Source organism: Neovison vison, chromosome 3 (assembly GCF_020171115.1).
Source record: "Neovison vison isolate M4711 chromosome 3, ASM_NN_V1, whole genome shotgun sequence".
In the NCBI taxonomy this organism is placed as follows: Eukaryota; Metazoa; Chordata; class Mammalia; order Carnivora; family Mustelidae; genus Neogale; species Neogale vison.
The window spans coordinates 70,837,004-70,862,892 of record NC_058093.1 but is presented as its reverse complement, the minus strand read 5'-3'; the positions used below and the strand labels follow the sequence as shown (position 1 = coordinate 70,862,892).

The window sequence follows — 25,889 nt, the reverse complement described above, 5'->3', positions numbered from 1 at the left end:
AATTTCACTTATATGTGGAATTAAGAAACAAAACAAATGAACAAAGGGGAGCAAGTAGAGACAGATCCCCAATACCGACTCTTGACTGTAGAGAACAGATGGTCACCTGAGGGAAGATGAGTGGGGGGATGGGTGAAAAAGGTGAAGAGTACACTTACCACGAGCACTGAGTAGAGCTGTTGAATGACTATATTGTACACCTGAAACTAATTAACACTCTATTAATGATCCTGGATACTTTCTTTTTTTAAAAAAGATTTTATTTATTTTTTGAGAGAGAGAGGGAACATAAGCAGGGGGAGCAGGGGCAGAGGCAGAGGGAGAAGCAGACTCCTCCCCACTGAGCAGGGAGCCTGATGTGGGGCTCCATCCCAGGACCCTGAGATCATGACCTGAGTCAAAGACAGATGCTTGACCAACTGAGCCACCCAGATGCCCGATACTGGATACTTTAAGAAGAAAAGAAGACTAGGAGGGCATGGACACACTCTGCTGAGAGGTTTGTGAGGCTCAAAATTTCTCCTCACATTTTATTTTCTAGAATCAGTCACATGGCTCCATCGAGATTCAAGGAACCAGGTGGAAGGATGTGTTTTCTCGTAGGCCGTCAGAGTGCAATACTCCGGAAAGGAGAGAACCTGTTTTAGTGGTTAGTGAGCTGATCTCCCACAACTTAAACAGAAAAAAATGTAAATAATGTCCATGTGCAGTTCTCTCCTGTACCTTCCAAAACTTTTCTCTAATGACCTACTTGGACTCACGAGAATGGGCAGAGTGGTTAGGATGCTGTCCTTGGACTTGACATGAAAGACTTTCCTCACCTGATTCAATTTGGGAAAAAGGAAGGAACAGGCAGGGTCTCTTTAAACAACTGCTTCCTTTCCGTTTTGGTACAAATACGCTTCAGACTGAGCAATTACTAACTACTGGCTTTTAGGGTGGTGGTTGTTTATTAACAAAGGAATTATAAAGTTGAACCACTCTTCCCTGAGCGAGAGTAGGCAGAGAATGGACGAAGAGAGCAGGAGCCTGGAACAAGTGCTCACGCAGTGGGACACTTTGTCACTCATTATGCTTCACCTGAATGACCGTCCTTGGGAGGCAGGCAGTTAGCTCCTGCTAACGGCGCACTGTGGGACGGGTATTGCCTAGCACAGAGACAGAGGCTGGAACGGCCGCTCCAGGGGCCAATAAAACCAGTTTTATGGAAGAAGCCATCTTGGTTAAAAACCAAACCCAACCAAACGTGGAATTCCCCGACAGGAGATGCAGCGCCAGCTCCAGTCTTCTCAAACTCATTCCACACCAGAGCCCCAGGTCCTCTCAGCCTACAATGAACCAGAGCAAATGAACTGTCCTGTGTGTAGAATGTGGACCTCGTGATTCAGGGTGATCAGGGTCTTACACAAAGAGCTGACGACCTACTCAGACTCGGGGGCCCTGATCCAAATCAATCCACCTAGATGAGGGTCTGGCTTATACAAAAAGGAGGCTCACCAGCCGGAAGAATCCATTCCCTACTCCACACTGTCTTTTTATTATGAAACCTAACTCATGGTGCATTTAAAACCCAATGCGGTTCACACGCAACTCGCCAAGGGTATACCAGTTATGTAAAGCGAGGCACCCTGTAATACTGGATGGCCCTCGGCGAATCCCTGGGCTCCAGGGCTCTGGGCAGCCCAGCTGTCCCTGCCACGAACAGGTGGTGTAAGACAATAGCTCCACTGAGCCGACTCTCTTTCCAAAGCCTCTAGCAGCCAAGCTCCCAGCCAGAGACGGCTTGCAAGCAACACGGCCACCCCTCGCACACCAGTCCACACCAGCGCCCACAGCCCATGGAGCCCCGGCCGCTCCTCCTGCTCCTCGGGCTCTGCTCAGGTAAGTGCCAGGGCCGAGGGGCTCTCCTGTGAGGCTGAAGCATTAGCCGTCCCCAGGGACCAGGGTCTTGCTTCCTCCTGGGAACACAGGATGGCAGGCCTTCATCAGCCTGAGGCCCTTCCGTCAGTTCTCACTCTGGTTGGCTTGATTCGGTTTGTGGATGATTTCTGGTTTGTGTTATTCAGTGAAAATGGGAGCTGCCTGGCCAGAGGCTACAAAGTAGACATGCAGGCCCCTCCTGCCACCAGGGCCCGGCATCCCCTCACCCGAATGATCAGACTCAGCACCCCTGTGACCATCCGAGAGCAACCACAGGGACTTGGAGTGACATCTTATAATTACAATTTGGGTAACATTCCTTTTACTGCTCTGGCAGAATTCTGATGATGAAGAGGCCTGATTGACAGCTGCATGTGCAGGAGAGAGAAACCTATTAATAATTGTAACTAAGCTCTTTCCATAAGAGATTAAATATTTGGTCTTTTTTTTTTTTTTTTAACTTTAGCAGTTAAAGAAAAAAAGTTCGTATGAATGCGCTTCTGCCCTACTCTTTTACTCTATGTAGGTTTGGGTTGGAATTGAAACTATAAAACCTTGCACAGCCCTTGACCTGCATTCCCCTCCGGAATGTGTCAGCACACAGCAGCTGAAACGCTAGCCTGAATCCCAGACTTCCGGTGGGGGGAAGTAGGGGATGTGTGCTGATGGCTTCATATAAAAGTTTACTGGTGATATCATCTCACCTGAGAAATAAGACGGCTGATAGAGTGTGATGTCTCTTCTCTAATACTGCTCTGACACACACAGACCTTCTGGGCAAAAAAGGTAAACAGCTTTATTGTTAAGGTTTTCCAAGAGCGGAGTTTGGGGAAATAGCCCAAGCTCAGATAAATTATAGCCTGTGGGATTTGGACTTGATCCAACCAAAACTGGCCTGTGGTAGTGGTGTGTGTGTGTGTGTGTGTGTGTATGCGCACATGTGTGTACGCGTGTGCACTTATGTGCCTGCAGACACTACACTCAATGAAAATTCTTAAGTGATGAGCTTACACATGAAAATCCTTAAATGATCTCTCAGGACACCAAAGGCCTCTGGAAAACACATGTTTACCTACCTAAAAAGGTATGTGATGTAAACTTAGACCAAACCTAGAGTTTCCTGGTATCAATTCACATAGGGGCTCACAGAAATTTAGAGCGAGATCAGGCAGTCCCACAACTTCAGTTTGTTATTACAGGGAATCCAAGGCTGAAAGACGTGAACTGACCCGCCTGGGGTCACTTAGTTTACGAATGTTGGAACGTGGCCAGTTGGAGACTGTCTATGCTGTGCCTCGTCAGAAAACCCAGCCTGAAATTGCCAAAGGTAGCAAGAGGTACAGAGCCAGGTTGAGATAAGAATTAGCCAAAGTGACTGGTACCATTTCAGAATTCCTTTTGCCCAATCCAGCAGGCTATTCCTCCAAAAAATGCAAATTGAACCAGTATGGTACAAAAAGAACACTTTGAAACTGTGGCTGGTTCAGTTCTTTCTTCAAAAGACTTTATTTATTTATTTGACAGAGAGATCACAAGTAGGCAGAGAGGCAGGCAGAGAGAGGGGGGAAACAGACTCCCCGCAGAACAGAGAGCTCAATGTGGGGCTCGATCCCAAGACCCTGAGATCATGACCTGAGCCGAAGGCAGCAGCTTAACCCACTGAACCACCCCGGTGTCCCTGGTTCAGTGCTTTGTAGACAAAATTCGCATTCACATCAGGGACACTTTTTCATATGTTAGCTTACCACTTAATGATCTCTGTTCTACTTATGCAGCGTCTTTGATTTCGACCACTTTCTCTCCTCCATCTCTGGAATCCTAAGTATTTCACGGCCATTTTTCTTATGGCATATTACCTTCCAGCTTGTTCCTAGCTATTTATGTAAATGACACATGTCTGTCTCCAAGAGGGCAGAAAGAGAGGATTCGTATCAGATTCACCTCTGAATATCTCAAAGCTCTTAAAGCAATGCTTTGCCCACAGTAAGTGCTCAATAAATACTTGATGAATGAATTAATGTTGCCACCATCTGAATAAAGATCACCCATCTGGTCTTGCAGAAAAGAAAGACTTTGACATTATTTATTTGTATGTTTATTAATTTACACCCTGTCTTGAAGAAAGTATTTACTGTGATTCATTGACTCCATGAAGAACTGGTCTGATATCCAGACCACATTGGAGCTGGGAACAGAATCACAGAAAGTCCTGTATGTTTTCTCTTACTTTACCCTGTTTTGGGGAGGAAAAAGGAAAACAACAACAACAACAAAAAACCACCACCTCCAATCAACCCAATCTAAGACATGGAGACCGCCACAGAAATTCCTTAGAAATGTACTGTGGGAGGAACAGGGTCCCTTGTTATTTGTGAGACTGAGAGAGGAAGAAGGGAATGTCACTGGAATGCTGACGAGGGCCCTCTCCCCAGTCTTCCCCTTCTCCCTAGTAGACCATAGAGTTGGCCGCATAGTTTTCCTGCTTTATAATGTGGACCATCTGCTCTATCTGATGCTTTCTAGTATGTTCTTCCTGTCAACGGGGAATAAACAGTCACTTAAAAATAAGCAGCCCAGAAAGGGCTAAAGCAATAGCTTCAAACTCAGTGGCCCAGGCACTCGGTGGCCCATGCCAGGGTCCTGCCCTACCCCCAACGTGGACCAGGAGGGGCCCAGGATGGACCGGTATGGAGGACAGAGGATTGCCACATCCCAGGGGCTCGAGGGGTGACAGCAAAAACTGGGTCTTTGAACAACATGCAAACCTGAAGGGTGCTGAATGTAGGTGGCCGGGGGTTTAGGCGAGATGTTATGTGTAAGGGCTGAATGGATTCTTCTGGGTTCAGAATGTTTGGGAATCTAGAAATGAGGTAGGTGAGATCACGGGTTCCACACACAGAGTCCAGGAAGGCCATAATGCACACATGTAGGCTATACTAAGAGCTTCAAAAATCCGAATGGAAATGATACGTTTATTTTTAGGGAGGTGGTAAAGAGCACAGACCCCGGGGTCAGACTGCCTGTATTTCTAGCACCACTTCCAACTGGCTGGGAACCACGAACACATGTCTCCACGGTCCAAATGCCAGTTGTCTCCCTTGTAAGCCAGGGGTAGAGACTGATCTCACAGGATTATCATAAGGATTCAATAAGATAATACAAACACAGGGCCATCCGTGAAGCTCTACCAACAAAATACACGTTTTTGGGACGATGAAAATGTTTTGAATCATGGCATAACACTGGTTATTTCAAGATGATCTAAAGTTCTGGGTGTGAAATAGCGAGGACAAGAACAGTACCTACCCCACTCAGTTATGAGGATTCAAAGAGTTAGTACATATAAAGCACACAGAAGAGTGTCCGCCATGTCATAGTTGGATATGCTGATTTTATTAATCAATAAAAATTTTAAAAGAAATTTCTTTTTAGTTCATTATTTTGTTGACAAGCTCTTCCAAACTGAAGTTTCAAGGAGACAAATAATAAAGAAAACTAATAACCTGTCTTAGAGGCAATAGATTAACACTACCGGGGAAAAAAGGAAAGCATCTCATTCATTCCATTTTTAAAGTTGCCTTGGCCCAAGGAGAAGGTATGGTGGCTTCAGCAATAACCTGCGGAAAGGGGAGATCTGGTTACGTGCCTTAGGGCAAGTGGATCGTGTGTCTGCTTCCTCTCCTAACCCTGAACCGGCAATCCCCAATCCGCGTAAGGCTTAAGTTACAAAGGTCCTTCATAAGGCACTTGATGGAATTGGGAACACTTTTTCTCATAGGAATGCTGCTAGGTGCAGCAGTGGAATTTCCAGGACAGCCCACGACACACTCATGGTATCTTGAGCTAGTGCAGGAGCAGAGTTCAAAATGGCGGGGCTGCCTCCAGGCTCTGCCCCAGCCGCAGGACCTTGGACAATTCTCCCAGCCTCTCGGATCTCTCGTGAGAATGCCGTCAGCCCGCCTCCTGCGAGGCTGGTGAGAACCGTGTAACACTGGACACAAAAGGGCTGTGGGGTCCAAGAGTGGTAGATACTATCGCTCAGCATCCTGAAGGAGAATGTAGTAAAGATTCCTAGGAGTCACTCACGCTCCAGATAGTAGCGTGACCAGATCCAGGTCAGAAAAGCCCATGATTTTTACTCTATGTAACTTCACAGGGACGCATACTCGCCAGCAGTGATTTTTTTTTTTTTTTTAATTACAGGAAAACACACTACATAGAATTTATCCTGGTAAAATACACATTACCAAAATTGCCGTATTTAAGTGTATGATTCAGTGGCATCAAGTGCATTCACAGTGTTATGCAACATACCTGCTATCCAGTTCCAGAACATCGGCCCGAAGGAAAGCCTATACCCATATAACCATTAACAGTTACTCCCCTTCTCCCATCCCCGCTGTCCCCACAGGGGGGGGATTTACCCCAGGGTAAATCCCAGGGACAGATTTACCCATTCTGAATATTTCATGTAAATGGAATCCTATGATATGTGCCCCTTTGTGTCTGATTTCTTTCACTTAGCACAATGTTTTCAGAGTTCGTCCACACTGTGGTGTAAATCAATCCTTCCTTTTTATGGGTGAATAACATTCCTCTGCACGGCTACGCCCTGGTTTGCTCGTCCGTATATCTGTTGATGGGCACTTAAAACTAAAAGATGTTTCCATCTTTTAGCTCTTATGCATAGGGTTTCCACAAACACTGGTGTACAAGGCTCTGTGTGGACAGTTCTTTGGGGGATGTGCCTAGGTGTGGGATCGCTAGGTCATATGGTCACTCCGCATATAGCTTGTGTGCCAAACTGTCTCCCAGACCGGCCGCACGTTTCATTTCTCACCAGCAACAAATGAGGGTTCCACTACTTCACCGGTAGTCACTGCTTTCCATTCCGTAAATTCCTGCCATCCTAATGGATAGGAACCTGCATCAATTTTTGGCATTCCTAGCATTTTGAGATCTGAGATCTGAGATTTGAGATCTCATGACCCTGGGACCAGACCCTGAAATATGGAGACAGGCTTGCGTGTGGATTTTTCCTTTTGTGTGTATGTGTACCCAGCAAACCGGAGTCCAGCCAGCCGCTGTGCTCAGGAATGTCATCTGTTCAGGGTACGAATGTCATGATCATCTGGCACGCCCCACTGGGAAGGGACCCCACCAGCAGCTGCCACTGGAAAGAAATGTAGGGCTGTAAAAGCTGCACTGGGAGCCTCCCAGCAAGGGGGCCCACGCGCCTTCCATTCACGGGTCACGCCTCAGTGATTCACGTTAGTGTTGGGGGAGGGTGGGGGCGGGATCTGACAGCATGTGTGTGTCATTTGCTGTCCCAGCTGGCCTCGTCCTGGGCTCCGAACATGAGACCCGCCTGGTGGCCAAGCTCTTTGAAGATTACAACAGCGTGGTGCGGCCGGTAGAAGACCACCGCCAGGCTGTGGAGGTCACCGTGGGCCTACAGCTGATCCAGCTCATCAACGTGGTGAGGCGGCCGCACGCGGGGCTCCCCATACCCCTCCCCCTGGGCCACTTCCCTTGGCCCCCCGCCTCCCCACTAAAGATGCGGTCTGACCTTTTTTTCAGGATGAAGTAAATCAGATTGTGACAACCAATGTGCGACTGAAACAGGTATTCAGCTGAATAAGTACACGGATGTCGCCTGTCTTCACCCTGGAATTGAACCCGGGTGAATTGGGGGGATCCATTTGGGTAACGGGGACGCATACCAACATGATGCAAGAAAATATTTCGGTGTCGTGGGACTAAAGATCATATTTGTCAGGGCGTGTGTGTGTGTGTGTGTGTGTGTGTGTTACTTTGTGCTTTGCTAGGCTGCCGTAACAAAGCCACAGACAAATTTTGTTCCTTTACGGTTTTTGAGGCCGAAAGTCCAAATCCAGGTATTGGCAGAACTGGTTCCTTCTGAGGGCTGTGAGGGGGATTTGGCTTCCAGGCCTTTCTTCTTGGCATAGAGTTGGCCAACGGCATGTCCCTATGGCATTCTTCTCGAACATGTTTCTGTCTTCAAATGTCCCCTTCTTTAAAGACATAAATCTAATCCATAGTGGATTAGAGCCTACCTCTAAAATAAGCTAAAATGAGCTTATTTTAGCCAAATTACCTCTAGAAAGGCCCTATCTCCAAATAAAGTTCTATTCTGAGGTACTGGGGATTAGGACTTCCACATACGAGTTTTGGGGAGACATGGTTCAGTTCATAACACTGTGTCATCCAAATGGGCTACATGGGGCGTGTATTACTTTCACAATGTAGGAAAAAAATAGAACACTTTTAAAAGATGACGCTGGCTGCTTTCTCCTTTCCTGGGGTGGGTGGGGCAGCACAGCTGATGTGCTGCCACCCGGTGGTGTGACTTGGGGTACCCTTGTTTTCTTTTCTGTAAAATGGGGTCAATAGTCACTCTTCCCTCACAGGATTGTTGTGAAGACTACATCATGAATATATGTAAAATGCTCTCAACAGTGCCTGCATGGTGGGGGGGGAGCAATGCTATAGAGTGTTTGCTGTTATCATTTACTAAAGTGGAAGCTGAATTCTGAATCAAACTTTTGTTACTGGAGCACAGTTTTGGTCAATATCTGAACTATCATACCATCAGGACTCTTGATAACTTTATTTATTTATTTATGAAGATTTTATTTCTTGAGCTTAGAGAGAGAGAGAGAGAGAGGGCAGGGAGGAGGGGCAGAGCAAGAAGGAAGTCTCCCGCAGATTCTGTGCCGGCTCAGGGCTCGATCCCACAACCCTGAGATCATGACCTGAGCTGAGATCAAGAGGCAGCTGCTTCACTGGCTGAGCCACCCAGACAGATGCCTCTTGATAACCTCAGATTTTTAAAACAATGTTTTTAGCTCTTCTTATTAGTGAAACGTCTTCTTTTCTAGCAATGGGTGGATTACAATCTGAAATGGAATCCGGACGACTATGGCGGCGTGAAAAAAATCCACATTCCCTCGGAAAAGATCTGGCGCCCAGACCTCGTGCTCTATAACAAGTAAGCGAAACCGGCTGGGGCGGGGGACATTCTGGGGGTAGGGGGAGCCCAAGGGCCCTCTCGGAAGGGCTGCCTCTCACCACTGTTCCCATTAAATAACCCTGAAAAACCAAGAGCCAAGTTGACATGCTCGGGGTGCCATATGGTGTCTCATGTTATGAGCAGAAACAATTATCAGAGCCAAATTGAATCGGGGCTGTGGGGTGGGGGACATTTAATTCCTGAGCGCTCCTGAAGGGTGTGTGGCAACTATCCAAGGAACCCAAATTCATATAATCGAGTTCCTCGGAATCCCATGTCCGTCCTCCCGAGAGGTCTGAACCTCCGGGGGTGGCTATCCGTCACATCCCCACGGCAGCCCGAGACATCGCGTGCTGCCCATGGCCGGGAGGCCGGCGTCGTCCATCCACTGGGCTCCGTGACAGACTGCACATTGTGAAATTATAATGTGATGCGAGACACTCTGCTTTAATGACAGGTTCATTATCATACGCCCTTCATTTGTCAGGGAATGCTCATTTCAAAGAGCGTCCTTCCCAGGCAGGCGCATCCGCCAGCGGCCTGGAGGGCTTACAGGCTGGCGGTCTACAGCGAGGGGCTGGGCAAGCGGGCTGCGCCTTCTCGAGCGTTGACCACCGGGGAGGTCGGCAAGGCCTTGTGAACGGAAATGACACCCCCCTTACGGCCGACCCTCCCACTTTGATTTTCTACTACAGATTTCCCAGTGACAACCTGAGATCCAAGCTCGAGCCGGATTAGCCAATTGTTTGTGTAACCCTCTTGGACAAATACGCGGATAGAGCAGAGTGCCTGGGCTGTTAGGAAGTTTCTCTTTCAGTAAGAATCTAAGAGAAGCGATTAAAGACCTCGGGTCCTCTTGATAAGCTTGCTCGGGAACACCTGCGGGGGAGAGAACCTTGTTTGACTTGCTTATGGAGACAGATCTGGGTGATCCTGTGGCCCTCTGCTCTTTGGGGCCCTTTTGGGAAGGTCCCGAACTGCAGTTTCCTGGAGAGAGCCTCACCTTCACCCCAGGAAAAAGCCAGTGGGAAGAAAATCTCTTGATTTATGAAGTGAGGCACCAATATAGGCCCTGCGTCCCCTGTTCAACACCTATTCTAATACCTTTGCCGGGGGCCCCACAACACGAGCTGTCTGGGGTCAAGCCCACTGAATAAGGCCTGCAGAAGTGGCTCGTTATTTTTCATTACTTACCACTGTGGATTATTTATTATTTTTTTAAAAAGATTTTATTTATGTATTTGAGAGAGAGAGAGAGACAGACAGACAGGCAGACAGCACAAGCGGAGGGGCAGAGGGAGAAGGGCAGGGAGGGTTAGAGGGGTGAGACGAAGGGCTCCATCCCAGGACCCTGGGATGAGGACCTGAGCTGAAGGCAGATGCTTAACCAACGGAGCCACCCAGGCACCCCTCTACCTTGGTGGATTTTTTTAGATGAGAAATTAGTGCCAACATTTGAAAATTGAACAATATCACATTAAACTTTGGAGTTCTAGTCTCTCTAGAAAAATCCCTTATTCAAAAGCATGGAAACTTTGGATTAAAAAATTCTAGATCTCCAGGTCCCAAGGAAGAATCCCAGTATCTGTGAGCATCACGCCTTCCCTCACAAGCAGACTCAACGGCCGAGTGGCACCTTCCTCAGAGGAGAGAAGGCTCTCTCCTCACCCCTCACCCCTTCCTCACCTGCCTGGGCCTAGAGGCATCTGAGTTTGCGACTCTACCCTACTGAGTCCTAGATACTTGTGCAAAAGAAAACAGAGCCCTTCTTTAACCTGTTTACCACCATAATGAGCCACTGGACATGTTTTTGTTTAAAATTCCTATTTTTTTTTTTCTCCAGTTAACTTCCAAAGAACACTGGGGAAGGGATAGATGGAGATTAACATTACAAATGTTACTGAGGACTGGGAAGAAAACATCTGGTATATAGTGTCACCTGTTATTTCTTTAAAGCTCTAGATTCCTAGGTTCTTCCCCAGATATTCTGATTTAGTGCTTAGATGGTGCTCAGAAATCTGTATTTTAAACAAGCACCCCAGCGATTACCAGACAAATTTGGGAAACGTTGCCATGAATAAAGAGTGACACTGCCCGAATGAAAGCATCTATAATTAGCACCTGAATAATTAACAGCTGTCTCCCGCTAACATCCCCGAGCACAAACGAAGGCTCATCCGTCACTTGGAGTCACGCTCCTCTTTGATTCCGCTTGCAGTGCAGATGGCGACTTTGCCATTGTCAAGTTCACCAAAGTGCTCCTGGACTACACTGGCCACATCACATGGACACCCCCGGCCATCTTCAAAAGCTACTGTGAGATCATCGTCACCCACTTTCCCTTTGATGAACAGAACTGCAGCATGAAGCTGGGCACCTGGACGTACGACGGCTCGGTGGTGGCCATCAACCCGGTAGGCGCCGCCCTCGAGGGACGGACGGGGCTGGACGCAGGAGGAGCACCGTCCAGGTGTCCAGCTCTGGCCCTCCAGAGTCCCGACTCTCACCACCAGTTAGACCTTTGGGGGCCATCGAATTCACCAGTTCTCAATTGAGAACACATGAGAACCATCTGGTTCTTACATAAATTGGCTTGGTCCCAGGAATGTTGACTTCATCAGTCTGGGGTGGGACTACGGCACCCATATGTTGTCAACTTTCCAAGTGACTTGAAGGTGTGGTCAACACGGAGGACCCCAGTGATTCAGCCCCGCCCCCCCTTACTTTATAGGAGAGGATCTAAGACCCCATCGGAAGTGACCTTTTGGGTTCCATTCCAGTCCCAACAGCCCTGGAATCTGATGTTTTATTACAGCCGAGTGTGAAACCCCCCTCTCCTCCACGGGGACACAGCTGGGGTTTCACAGTTTCATTTTATCTTCTCAGGAAAGCGACCAACCGGACCTAAGCAACTTCATGGAAAGTGGAGAGTGGGTGATCAAGGAGTCCCGGGGCTGGAAGCACTGGGTGTTCTACGCCTGCTGCCCCTCCACCCCCTACCTGGACATCACCTACCACTTTGTCATGCAGCGCCTGCCCCTCTACTTCATCGTCAACGTCATCATTCCCTGCCTGCTCTTCTCCTTCTTAACCGGCCTGGTGTTCTACCTGCCCACAGACTCAGGTGGGCTCCAGGGCTGTGGCTGCCGCTGCTGCCGCGGGCAGATCTCGTGCTGCTCTGTGGGGGGAAACCAGGAATAATCATGGGCCAGTAAACAAATACAGGCAGACACGCCCAAAGCACCATCCCTGGGAGGACGCATTTACGGAGTCTCCCTGTTCAGTGGTGAGTGCCCGTGGCTAGAGCTCTCTCGGCTGGCGCAGACCACAGGGCAGGCAGAGTTGAACATGACCCCGGAGGCGCACGTGCACAGCTCAGTCTGGTTAATGTGAATGACCACCAGTGCCTCCTTGCCGGAAAACCTAGTGTGTGCCCAGGAATGTGCTGGGTAAGGCCTGGGTCACAGACACCCCTCATGTCACGTCCCCTATGAAGCCGCAGACTATATACTGATTAATCCAAGTCCTGCGTCTTTTCCTCACTGCTTGCCACTAGAAAATAGCTTTGGCATTCCCGTTTTCCAGATGGCAGCATCTCTATACACAAGACCATGCTTCCCAAGTAGCAATTCTTTCTCACATATCAGCCTGGACAGCTTCCTTACCTCCTACTGGGTAATCACACCTGTGACATAATTTCACCAAATACCAACCATCCGCAGAAAAGGGGAAAAGGGTACACGAGTGCCTGCTTGAAGTCACTGCTCATAAACGATTTAGGACAAGCAAGTAGGGGAAAAGGTGGTACAGATAGTCCTCAAACTTATGACCGGTAAAATTGTATCAAAATGATAAAAGAACACACACACACACACAAGTCTAAGTTAACTTTCCAACAAGGACAAAAAAGGATTCATATGCACTTGCTCATTCCACATACTGAACAACTGTCACTCATCAAGGCCACAGTAGAGAATAAGGCAGAATGTGGCCCACAAGGGGCACCCAGCTGGCTCAGTCAGGAAAGCATGCAACTCCTGATCTCGGGGTTGTAAGTTCAAGCCCAACACTGAGTGTTGAGATTACTTAAAAAAAAAAAAATTAAATGAAATCTTAAAAAAAAAAAAATAGATTTGCCCCACAGGGTCCACGTTGTACTTAGGACTGTGGGTTTTTGTTTTGTTTTTTTTTTAAGATTTTTATTGATTTATTTGACAGATGGAGATCACAGGTAGGCAGAGAGGAGGCAGAGAGAGAGGAGGAAGCAGGGTCCCTGCCAAGCAGAGAGCCCGATTCGGGGCTCGATCCCAGGACCCTTGGATCATGACCCGAGCCGAAGGCAGAGGCTTCAACCCACTGAGCCATCCAGGCGCCCCTATGACTGTGTTTTTAAACAAATGATTACAAATACAATTTTTTTTCAACTTTCTAATCAAATGAAGCTTCTTAAAGTGAAGAGAGAAAATGCCAGTCAGGGCAATATGGAAGTGAATCAGAGTTTCTGTAAGTGTGAAATGGTTTGTGCTTGAAGAGCATTTAGAACAGTAAGAATGCTTGATAAATGTTAGCTCTTATTATCAATCGAGAAACTTGATGTAACTTGATCAGTAGCTCGTATTTATAACTCTGTCCTCTTTTCCACTTTCATTTTTTTAAAAGATTTTATTACTTTATTTGACAGAAAGACACAGTGAGAGAGGGAACAGAAGCAGGGGGAGTGGGAGAGGGAGAAGCAGGCTCCTCGTGGAGCAGGGAGCCTGATGTGGGGCTCAATCCGAGGACCCTGGGATCATGACCTGAGCCAAAGGCAGATGCTTAATGACTGAGCCACCCAGGTGCCCCAAGTATTCTTTTTCACTTTTGAAGACTCTCCTCCCCACTAGGTAGACTTCTCCTAACTAGGTAGAATTGATCGTTTCTTCTGTACTTCCACTCTGTATCCCATAGATATTCGCAGCATCTGGAAGCATCAGGTATGGGAGGAGAACAGAGCAACACAAGGGTTTCCCAAAACAAACAGCAAGACCAGGTCAAAGATAGTCCCTTCCAAAGGCTGTCTAACTGCTTCTCAGGTGGTCCGTCCCCCCAAAAAGATCCCAGTGCCATTCAGCCCCTCTCTCGCTTGCCATACCAGGACTTAACAGGGAATTATTCATCCTGAAATTATAGGGCTTGGTGAAAAGAGGTTGGGGCAAGGAAATCACCGTCACCGTCTTAATGTGAAAGACGGAAAAAGAAAAAAACAAAATTATTCTCTTAGATGAATGTGAAAAAGTAGTTCCTTGGTTTTGAACTTTTCTTGGCTTTGGTCCTGCAGCTTCCTCCCATAGCAAGGACAATACACGTGTACTTCTGGGGTTGCCCATCCGTCTGCTGGGTAACAAGCAGGTCAGGTTCTGTTTTGGAAGGCTTATGACATTCTGCTACAGACAGAAAACTGCCACCCGGAGTCTAGCTTGTCACACAGCGAGGTGTACTTGGTTCCCTGAATTCCACCAAGCCACAGGATTCTGGGATGTGAGGTCAAGCACCCACTGGTTGCCTCAGCGGCCTGTCATGGAAATGCCTGCCGCCTGCCACTGTCAGCAGAGCTAAGGTGCCTAAGGTCTCATAAGACCAAATTCTGCCCAAGAAATTGCCCTGGCAACATGAGGGTCCATTGCTCTCAGCCTTGGGTTTTGTGGTATATGAGCTGGCCAGGGCTGCCGTAACAGAGTACCCCGGACTGGGTGGCTTAAACAAGAGGAACTTATTTCCACATAGTTCTGGAGGTCAAGGTGTCAGTAGGTTTGGTTTCCTCTGAGGCCTCTCTCCTTGGCTTGCAGGTGGCTATCTTCTCCCCAGTCTTCCCCTGGTCTCTCCTCTCTGTTGTTGTCTCTGTCCCAATCTCCTCTTCCCATCAGGACAGCAGTCATACAGGATGAGGGCCCTCCCTAATCAACTAATTTTGACTTAATTACCTCTCTCAAGGCCTCATCTCCAAACAGTCATGGAGGTGCTGAGGCGTAGGGCTTCCATGTATAAAGTGGAAGGGTACGGCAACTCAGCCCCTAACACATGAGCGGTCGAATTTCTTCTTCATCTTGTCCAGGAGAGAAGATGACTCTGAGCATCTCGGTCCTGCTGTCCTTAACCGTGTTCCTCCTGGTCATCGTGGAGCTGATCCCCTCCACCTCCAGTGCTGTGCCCTTGATTGGGAAATACATGCTGTTCACCATGGTGTTTGTCATCGCGTCCATCATCATCACCGTCATTGTCATCAACACACACCACCGCTCCCCCAGCACCCACGTCATGCCCGACTGGGTACGCAAGGTGAGTGAGCGAGGCCCTGCAATCTCTTGCCCACGAGAACGTCTCTCCTTCCAGGGGGCCAATGGAATTCTGGCTCACATTTGTGGGTACTTAGGAACTGAAAGTCCTTTCTGGGGATTTTGAGGGGATTTCTGGAAGGAACTTTCTTTAGCCTCATTCTAGGAATAAATAACTCACGTAGTCTCCCCAGACACAGAAGAAAAACAGAATTAATAAAGCCCACTCCAAATTCAAGCTTAAATAATCTCCGTGATTAGAGAAGGTGAATAAATCACTTTTTATTCAAAGGTTGTGAAATTCTTGAGATTTCTGTTTGTAGGTCTCCCAATCTCTGAACAGACTGCTTATTTTTTGCTGGGAAAAAATCATCTGCTGAGAGTAGAATAAGGACTAGAGATGGAGGGGTGCTTGACAAGAAATTGTCAAAAGTGAGTTTCACCGAGGAACATGGTCTCAAATATTTACATTAGGGTCTCTTCTGTAGCATGCAAAAGATTTGTCATGAATTGACAGAGACAATACTGCTTGCCATGTATTCTTTTGGGAAGACAGGCAGTCCCTGTATCTGCAAAGACTCACATGACTCCTGGCAACCCCTATGTTGCATTTCTTCAGGAACAAGAAATGGAAGAAAACAGAGGAGCTGTTTTGGAGACTTATATGTTCTCTTAGCCAGAAAGACCTTTTCTGTAACCATATTATCCTGCTAACACATGGCTTTGAAAGAAGCCAGTGCCTAGAGCTGGGCTGGAAGCGTAAGCATCATTGGCTTGTCATGGAGTCCAATAGCTGCACACAGGCTCCCTCCAGTGGCGAACTGCTCACATTACAGAGTCATGTCTCTTCACCTTAGTAATTTGACAGGCCACAAGATATGCCTGAAGAAATCTTTGAGAAAATCTAGTAGAGTCCTTTTGTTTTAAGGACAAAGAGGCTACGGCCCAGAGAAGCCGAATGACTTGTGCCTAGACTCACGTTGCTAATTCAAAGTCAGAGTTTGCTACTTGCCCTGCTCACAATAATTCTCATGCGTGGATTTCTTCTTTATGTTAGGTTTTTATCGACACTATCCCAAATATCATGTTCTTCTCCACAATGAAAAGACCCTCTAGAGAAAAACAAAACAAAAAGATTTTTACAGAAGACATTGATATTTCTGACATTTCTGGGAAGCCAGGGCCTCCACCCATGGGTTTCCACTCTCCGCTGATCAAACACCCAGAGGTAAAAAGTGCCATCGAAGGAGTCAAATACATCGCAGAGACCATGAAGTCAGACCAGGAGTCCAATAACGTAAGTTCTGTGGCTTGTCCCACACCTCCAGGCTTAAAAGATCAAATACTTGAGCACGGATGAACGGGTTTGTCTTGATAGGTAGGCTGGCATTCACGAGGCAGCTTCTGACCCACGATGGGCCTTGGTGACCACCCCTAAGCCAGCTTCCCGAGCCATCCCACTGGGAATAACCTATCAGAAGGATAAAGATCACCATGCCAGCCAAGGGTTGTCGAGGGATTTGAAATCTACAGATGGAGTGGGCTGTAGACCACGCATAGCGTGAACACTGTGATTCTAATGACCACCTAAAGGAAACGTTAACACTTTTCTCTCTCCCAGGCGGCCGAGGAATGGAAGTATGTTGCAATGGTAATGGACCACATTCTCCTCGTAGTCTTCATGCTCGTCTGTATCATTGGAACCCTGGCTGTGTTTGCAGGTCGGCTCATTGAATTAAACCAGCAAGGATGAGCTGAGCTGAGCACCAGGCGGAGCAGAGAATGGTGGGGAAGAGAGAAATATCTTTCTACTTTGATTCAAGCTCATTTATCAGACCTCTAACTTTCTGTATTTATGATTAATGCTAATGATCTATATTTATGTAAGGTGACGGCCTCCAGTACCTTCACAGTGCTTCTCCTGCGATCCTGCTCTATCTTGCCTGGAGAGTGAACCCTTTTCAGTAAATGAAGTGGGATCACTAACAAAGTGTATTCGTTTCCAAAGGCATCTTGAAAAGTTTAGCCCAGAATAACAGGTTTTCTAGTGCTTTGTTTTTTAAATTTTTAAGCCAAGAATGTATCCTTTGCTTAAAAGTCAATTTTGTACATACAAGTAGGCCCATCTGCCAGTCCCCAAAAGATAAAGCATTTGAGAGAAAAGGAAACTGTAGAAAGGCAACAGCTAAGTTCTAGAACAGCCACCAAAATGCAAACCGCATCAGAGCATGTTTCTAGAGCTGGGAGGGGAGGGAAGGGCTTCCCAGGCTAACACAGCCCCCAAGTATGCTGCTCAAGGCTTGAGGAAGGAACACAGTCAGCTAGTTTCCTGAGCTATACCAAGCTTGAGGGCCAGCCACTGTGGGAATCATCTCACGGATATGGTTTTATTCCTGACTTTCATAATGTCCCTATTTTACAAATGAGAAAGCTGAACTTGTGAAGCTTAAGTTCACTGCCGAAGCTAGCAAGGAGAACTGAGCCAGTTCTGAAGCCAGACCTAATCTGGATTCAGAGCAGCTCAGGGCTGGGTCAGCTCATCGGCTCACTCGCTCTGCTGGCCTCTCCCCACCTGACCTAGGCCATCCTGTAACTCCGCTCAGGGTTTTGAGAGCTTCAGTCTTAGGGTCATCCACCTTTCTGCCCTTCCAATTATACCCCCGGCCCTTTTCCCCAGTCCTCATCCAGTGCTGGCTGGGATTTTTGTTCTATTGATGAAATCAGAAATGCATGCCCATATCACCACCATTTCTAAAATTCCAGACAAGTGAACAGGAGAGAAAATGATTTTTCTTTGTAGCCATTTTCCAGCCACAAGGTAATGCACTCCAGAAGCAGGAGCCCTGGGTATGGGTGACCTCTCTGAACCCACGTGGTTTCGAGCTACTTCTCCATGGAATTCTCGAGCACCCACTCATGTCAGGACAGTGCCTTCATGTGACAGTAATCTCAAGGGAAAACAGGCTGGTGGTTCCTCAAGAAACTAAACGTAGAACTATCATAGGATCCAATAATTCTACTCCTAGGTATACACCCAAAAGTGAAAACAGAGATGTGAACAGACACGTGTATGCCAATGTCCACAGCAGCATGAATCACAGTCCCGAAAGGGGGAAACAGTTCAAGTGTCCATCAGCAGAAAAAGCAGGATATACATACAGGGGAATATTATTCAGCCTTAAAGAGGAATGAAATTCTGATGTATGTTACAATACGGATCAACCTCGGAAACATGCTTGATGAAATAAGCCAGACACAAAAGGACAAATCTTATGATTCCACTTAAATGAGGTACCTAGAAGAGGCACATTTATAGAGAGAAAAAGTAGAATAGAGATTGCCAGGGCTAAAGGGGAGGGGTGAGTTATTGCTCAGCGGGTAGAATTTCAGATTGGGAGGATGGGAAAGTTCTGGAACGAACAGTGGTGATGGTCGTACAACATTGTGGGATGTACTTAATGCCACTGGACTGTACACTTAAAAATGGCCGCGATCGTAAATTTTGTGCATATTTTACCACAATGAAAATAAAGAATGAAAACAATGGTCCAACTGTAACTGTCATGTTATATATATTTTTACCATAATTCGATGAACAACAACAAAAAATCTGCTGCTTGTCTAATCTGCCTCATCTTCCAGGACTGACTATTGCTTCAGAGAAGGAACTGAAAAGTCACTTCCATTCTCCCCTCTTTTAAGGATGAGGAAAGGAGGCTTAGAGAAATGACCTCCCTCAGGTCACAGAGCAATTTGGTGACACAGCAGATCTCCTCACTCCGCCCTTGTGCTGTGTTCACCCCGTCAAATAGCCCCACCGTCCCCCCCTCCCCCGCAAAGCAAGGCCCTGGGGCACACTCCCTCCCAGCCAGCAGAGCCAGCCTGAGTGGACAGCACAGGGCTATCGGGGAACTCCAGCAGCTCCTAACATCTGTCCCAGCAGTCCGTCACCACATCAAAGGCGTTCATCTTTGGAACCTCTTCCGTAGCTCGGCCCGATCGCCAGAAGGTCGCTGACGCGATGGGAGGGCAGGCAGCGGGTGCTGGGATCTGTGTCCCCGGGAGGTGTCTGCCGAGGGCCGTGCCCGCCTGGGCCGGCATAGCTCTGTGGAGGAGCGTGTCTGCCTAGCGGGAGGACTTCCTGGGAAGGAGGGGGCATCCTGCAAGTGCGACACCCGCAGGCTCGTGGTGATGGGGCTGCGTTCACAGACGGAAACTGGAAGCAGAAACGACTCAGAGCTCAGCCCTCTAAGTCTTCTTTTCCTGCCCTTCGTTGTCGGAACTGGGAGTTTTGTGTTTGTTTGTTTATTTTTAATTAGAAATGATGTTAACATTTAAACCAAGGAGTTGGGTCTGCGGGGAGAGATTCTGAGCCCAAGTGTTGGTTGGCCCCAGCCACTGGGGGCCACAGGGCTGTTGTATTCCTCCTGGGTGGGGGGTAGGGAGCCATGCAGAGGGGCTCAGGCAGTGGCCTCTTTGCCCACTGCCCAGATGATTCCACCCCACCCTAAGAGCGGGGGCCGGCTTCAAGCCTGAGGTCCCTGCTCCCGGGTCTCAAACCACCATGTTCAAGGTCATCTCTCCCACAGCTGCCGCTTGAGTTCTAGCTGCATGCCCCTTCTTGAGCCGCCCATAGGCACCGGAGGTTCTCCCCCTCCACACCCTCCCTCTGCCTCTGCCTCTGCCCAAATTCCTCAAGCCCCCACCCCTCAACCATGTCCTTGCCCAATGGAAAGTCTCTGCTGCCTGGGTTTTCCAAGTAAGCCTCCTCGCTGCTGGCTGAGGGCTTTCCCCAATACCACCCATGTTCCAATCACTGCTGCCCAAGGTTATGTTCCTACAGCCTGAATTCAACTCTTTGCCCCCACGCTGCCCCATGCTGCAACCCGCCGCAGCCAGTGTTTACCAGTGTCCCCAGCCACGGTCTCTTCGGCACCCCCCGGCCTGGGCCCAGCTGCCAGGGACTTCATTTCTTCTCCCTCCCCCTGCCTGGGTCTGTCCTGACGGCAGCCCCAGCTGGGAGTCAACCCTCTCCCTCACAGCTCTTCTCCCCTTTCCCCGACTCCTACCCTCTTCCTCACCGTCGCTGTCACCACTGCGGCTGCTGGAGCCAGGCCGTCGTCCTCATCCTTGGGCTCAGGGGCTCCGTGTGGGCAGAGGAGGCAGGCAGGGATGGGGTGGGGCCAGAGCCCGCTGCTGCCTGGTGGGGGGGCAGCCACAGACAGGGGGCAGCAGGGCCTGAGCCTGTCCCGCGGAGAATCTCCAACAAGCCGGCTGTGTGGGCCTCCACTGCCACGTGCAGGCTGCTCGTGGGCTCTGGTGGGTTGAGGTCAGCTTGGGCCTCGTGAAATACAGCCAGACCTTGTCTGCCCCTTCAAGGACGGCAGCCACGTGGAGTGGGCCGTGGTCCTTGTCATTTTCAATCCACAACTATAGTTTCCGGTCCTCCTCACTTTAACTTCTCCGAGTGGGTTCTGGGGCCACTGTTGGGGATATGTTTGGGCCCTGAGCTAGGTAGGGAGCAGGCGCTCCTTGGGGTAGCCAGTGCGGACTGGAGCCCTGCCTGCAGCAGCGACCCAGTGCGTGCCACACACGTGTGCAGTGGACGCCTATGCAGGCAGGCTGCCAGGTGCAGGGCTGTCTGGCCCAGCTCGTTCTGCAGGCCTGGGTACCCAGTGCCAGCTGCAAAGCCGAGCAGCAGATCCAGGAAGGGACTGTGGTGATGAGTGACCTCAGAGTGTAGTGCCGGGCCCCACCTGTGGGGCTGTAGCCAAAGACGAGGGGTGCCCGCAACAGCCCCAGGCCCCCTCTACCTGGGGCTAGTCCTCCCAGGAGCATCGAGTCGGGACCCTGTGAGCCCAGGACACTGACACGCCATGTGTGTGTATCCAAAGCCTTCCCAAGTCGGTGCCCTGGCCGTGACCCCCCGCCAACTGCAGCCCCTAAGTCTCTTTTTGCATTGGTGGCATCCATGGAGAGGGGCCTAGAGAAGTGGGGAGAGCCCTGTCTCAGTGTCCCAAGGCTGCGTAACCAAGTGTCACAAGCTGGGAGGCTCAAAACAACAGAAATTCCTTCTCTCCCAGCTCTGGAGGTCCGCTGTGGACTGAACTGCATCCCCCAGATTTGTACACCGAAGCCCTGAACCCCCCAGGTGATGGTGTTTAAAGATGGGGCTGTGGGGAATTTAGGCTCAGATGAGGTTGTGAGAGTAGGAGCCTCACAATGGGAGTAGAGCTTCTGAAAGAGAAATACTTGCTCTCCCTCCAGCGCTTGCTGCCCTGTGAGGACCCAGAGGGAAGGTGGTGGGCCCTGAGTCAGGAAGAGGGCCCTCACTGAAGCCTGGCCATGCTGGCCTCCTGACCTCACGTTTCCAGCTTCCAGGACTGAGGGAAAATACATTTCTGTTGGCCAAGCCACCCGCTCTGTGGTAACTGGTTATGCCAGCGTGAGCTACGACGAGGCCCAAAGTCCAAAATGGCGGCGTTAGCAGGCCGATTCCTTCTGGAGGCTCTGAGGGAGAACCAGTCACAGGCTTCACTTGGAGCTTCTGGAGGCTGTGAGCCGCCCCCTCTAAAGGACCTTTTCTGTCCTTTAGAAGAACACCTGCCATTGGATTTGGGGCCTTCCCTAAGTCCAGGATGATCCACAACTGCAAAGACCCTATTTCCAAACAGTGTCACGTTCATAGGTACCAGGGGTTAGGACCGAGACACACCTTTTGGGGCCACTAGTCCAACTCCAAGCACTAAGCAGGAAGCAGGGATAGAGTGGCTGTGGGAAGATGGGAAATCCTTCCCGGAAACCCCAGAGGGAGCCGAGCATGGAGAGGGCATGCCGAGCTAGACTCCTGCAGCCTCCCAAAATAGACTCAACACTTCACCCCTGCACCCTCAACCCATCACCACTGCCCTCCCCCAACCAGGAGAGAATTGAACAGCCACTGAGCCAATGCACGGTGCCCTGTGTCCTGCAGGCCCTGCCCGGGGTTATTTCAAATGCCCGGGAGAGAGTGGAGTCGTAACCTCCAGCCTCCTCCACCCAAAGTCTGAAGCTGGCAGCACCTGGAGGAGCTTTGCAAACAGGAAGCGCTGAGAGGAGCTTTGCAAACAGGAAGCCCTTGGCCGAACGTGGCAAGGCCAACCCCCAGTCAGCCTGCAGGGCCTGGAGCACAGGCGTCCCCCAGCCAGGGCAGGCGAGGGAGGAGAGCCTCCTTCCAAAGCCCATGGTGGTGGAGTCAGCAAGAGGCCCCACACCTCGTGGCCAGTGGTGAAGGCAGGACACTGCAGGCCTCAGTGACAAGCCTTTGCACTGGCACGAAGCTTTACAGCCTTCTTCCTTCCGTCACCACCGCACCTAGTGAGCGGGGGTTGCACTCCCAGGGCTCCTGCTGACACACTGCTGCTGAGGCTCAGAGAGGAAAGTGGCACCTGCATCTCAGCAGATGAAAAGCAGAGCTACCATGTGTGGCATCCCGGACCGGAGTCTGGACCAGGAAGAGGCCCCGCGTGGACCGGAGGTCTGCATCCAGGCTCTCACGGAGTTAAGAGCATCCGCTGAGCCACCCAGGTGCCCCTGCAGGGTTCCATTTAATGAGATTCTGAGAACAGGCCAATTAAGACAGACAGAAAGTAGAACAGTAGTGATACCAGGGGTGGGAGAGGGGTGAGTTATTGCTTAGGGTTCAGTTTTTGTTAGGGGTAATGGCAAGCTCTGGAAACGGAGAATGGTGATGGCCGGGCGACCCTGCCGATGTACTTAGTGCTGCTGAAACGTATATACTGCAAGATGGTTAAAATGGTAAGTGTTGTGTATATTCTGCCACAATAGAAAGTGTTTTGTTTTTAAATCATAAACTGCCCCTTTTTGGTCCCTGGTAAGGACGGGCACTGATGAAGATACTACCTGCCTCTGGGAGAAATACTAACCTCTCTCTCCACAAATCCGGGGCTCCTCAGGCCAGGCCCCAGCACATCGTCCTGCAGGAAGGGAGGACAGGCTAGAGTAGGGGATCTGTCCCACTTCAGATTTAAACCACTTTTGGGCAAGAGGCCCACCCAGCACCCAGGGAGCCTGCAACCAAGGGAGGGTGCTGAGCGAGTGAGGAAGGGTCTCCCTGCTCTTTTCTGATCCTGGGGCACCTCCTTACCAAATCTTTCTTTCCCCTCTCTCAGCCACTGAAGGCCCTCCTAAGGTAGTTTGTAAGATTATAAACCTCTTGAATAATCTTTATTTTTTTGAACATCAACTTGACAAAGTGCTTTTAAGCCTATAGCTTCATTCTCCTTTCTAGAGCCTTTTGCCAGATACCTCACTTCCCTTCACTTCACTTGGACTAGTCTCTGTAGGGGACACAAAACTCAAGCAGGCCTGGTCCTGGGGCACCTGGGGGCTCAGTGGGTCAAGTGGCCAACTCCTGATGTCCACTAAGGTCATCTCAGGGTCGTGGGATTAAGCCCCGTGTGGGGCTCCACACCCAAGTGGAGTCTGCTTGAGATTCTCTCCCTCTGTCCCTCCCGCCCTCCCGCCCCCCCACCCCCAAATAAATCTCTTTTTTATATTTTATTTATTTACTTGAGAGAGAGAGTGAGCAAGCACAAATGGGGTGGATGAGGCGCAGAGGGAGAGGGAGAAGCGGACTCCCCGCTGAGCAGGGAGGTGGCGGTGGATCTCCACCCCAGGACCCAGAGATCATGACCCGAGTGCCAAAATCTAGTGTCCGCAGCTCAACCGACTGAGCCACCCAGGCACAACCCCAGTCTCCGATTACTATAAATACCGTGTGTGCTTATTCAAGCTATACACCTGGATTCTGGCTATTTCATGGTCTACTCTTTGCAGTTCCTGGCAAAAGAACATACATCCCAAGTTTGAAGGCCGGACTCAGCCAACATCTCAGTTAGGCTTTGACCTTCAAGAGAACTTGAGATTTGGAAATGGCTGTTATCTCCAATTTGTGGCCTCCGTATGAGGCCCTGAGGAATTTTTATACGCAGAGCTTCTGAAACGGGGAAACCCTAAGTTTATTTAGGGCTCTGAAGACCAACCCCCCACCCTCAAGCCTGGTCTAAGGTAGATGCCTTTTTTTGTTTTTACATTTTATTTTTTTATTTGATAAAGAGAGAGAGAGAGAGATCACAAGCAGGGGGAACATCGGGCAGAAGGAGAGGGAGAAGCAGATTCCCCGCTGAGCAGGGAGTCTGATTCGGGGCTCGATCCCAGGACCCTGAGATCATGACCTGAGCCAAAGGCAAAGGCTTAACCCACTGAGCCACCCAGGTGCCCCTAAGGTACCTATTTAGGATACATTTTAAATGTTGCCCTTTTTTCTACTAATCATATAATTTAGGAGAAATTCCGTTAGGAAAACAATGCACTACTGGTAATAAGTCTATTGTACAGTGATTGGGTTTTTTTGGTTGGTGGCCCTCTTTGGGGGAGGGTGGTTAAATGGCACAATATACTGCTTTATTATTTGAGAAGACAGGGACAAACCTAGAGCAATACCATTTTATTTAAATAACCTAGGCAGCAGCTCCCTCTTGTGGCGAAAGGTAAGCATCACAGCCACTGAATTAAAACATGGAGACTCCTCCCTTAATACACATAAAACTTGCTTAAATGAAGAGCTTTTCCCAAATATTTTGAGTCTAAAGAAAGCACAGTGCATAGTGGCTCATTTTAACCAGGACACCTATGGCCACTAAGATTTCATTAATTCTTCAAACACTGAGCACTTACTGGGTACCAGTTACTAGGGACGCTAGGGTGATCGATCACACAGTTGCGCTCACAAGGGCTGGTGCACTGAGATGCCCCCTTTCTCATAATGCTTCTCCTGGTCCCCGGTCAACTATGCCCTCTGGCTCCTCTGAACTACCCCCTGGCACCCTAAGGCTGGGTCTCCTCCTGCCTCTCCCCTCTGCTTCCTGTTATCAGGCAGCTTGTCTCCTCACCCCACTGGACCGAAACAGCGTTGAGGGCAGCAGCCACATCTGATCTGCTCAGTTTCCCCACAGCCCCTCATTCTGCATTTGTCCAGTTGGTATCCAAATACATATTTGTTCAATTTTATCTAATTCAACCAAATCAGAAAGCAATAAACTCCACTGCTAAGCAAAACAACAGGTTCTAATGGAGGCCTGTGTTTCAGCCGCTCTGTACACATAACTCTCACGAACGGAGACGCAGCTGTTGTCTGGGTGCTGCCAAGACGCACGGTGAATTTTTCTAATCGCTTTTCTGTGGTATAAGGATGCAAAGGGAAAATAAGACTTATTTTGTCCTAGAACCCGTGATGTCAGCAAGGGTTTGCTCCACACCTGTGCGTCTGTCGGGACAGAATGCTGGACACCACAGGTGCTCCTTGTGGGCACCACGTCAGGTCCCCAAATGCCTTCTCCAGCCAAGCCACCTGGGGCAGACAATGTTCTAAACCAGTGGATCTCAGACTTTGGGACATCACATAAAGCATATTTTTTAGATCTTTTTTCAGGGACTAACATGCGGTTGCCAATATCGTATTTTGCTAGCTATGAAAATCATCATTTATGATCTTCATTTTATGAAAAAAAAATTTTAACACCAAGATGTAAGAAAAGTCATGCTTTCAGAATAAAGAATTTCTT

General features: G+C 49.1%; 1 protein-coding gene across 1 annotated transcript; it reads left to right on the top strand.

Annotated features, from left to right (window-relative positions):
• The first annotated feature begins 1,838 nt into the window (after positions 1 to 1,838).
• CHRNA1 (cholinergic receptor nicotinic alpha 1 subunit) lies at positions 1,839 to 17,239 on the top strand. Its single transcript, XM_044240935.1, has 9 exons — positions 1,839 to 1,881; positions 7,254 to 7,399; positions 7,501 to 7,545; positions 8,823 to 8,932; positions 11,172 to 11,367; positions 11,840 to 12,077; positions 15,045 to 15,268; positions 16,322 to 16,561; positions 16,886 to 17,239. Exons 1-9 carry the CDS (start codon positions 1,839 to 1,841, stop codon positions 17,015 to 17,017), a joined length of 1,374 nt encoding a protein of 457 aa, XP_044096870.1. The 3' UTR covers positions 17,018 to 17,239.
• Positions 17,240 to 25,889: the final 8,650 nt, after the last annotated feature.

Coding starts and splice junctions, on each gene's coding strand:
- CHRNA1 (XM_044240935.1), top strand. CDS start 1,839: ATGGAGCCCCGGCCGCTCCTCCTGCTCCTCGGGCTCTGCTCAG. Junction 12,078..15,044: donor CTACCTGCCCACAGACTCAG/GTGGGCTCCAGG, acceptor CATCTTGTCCAG/GAGAGAAGATGACTCTGAGC. Junction 16,562..16,885: donor CAGACCAGGAGTCCAATAAC/GTAAGTTCTGTG, acceptor TCTCTCTCCCAG/GCGGCCGAGGAATGGAAGTA.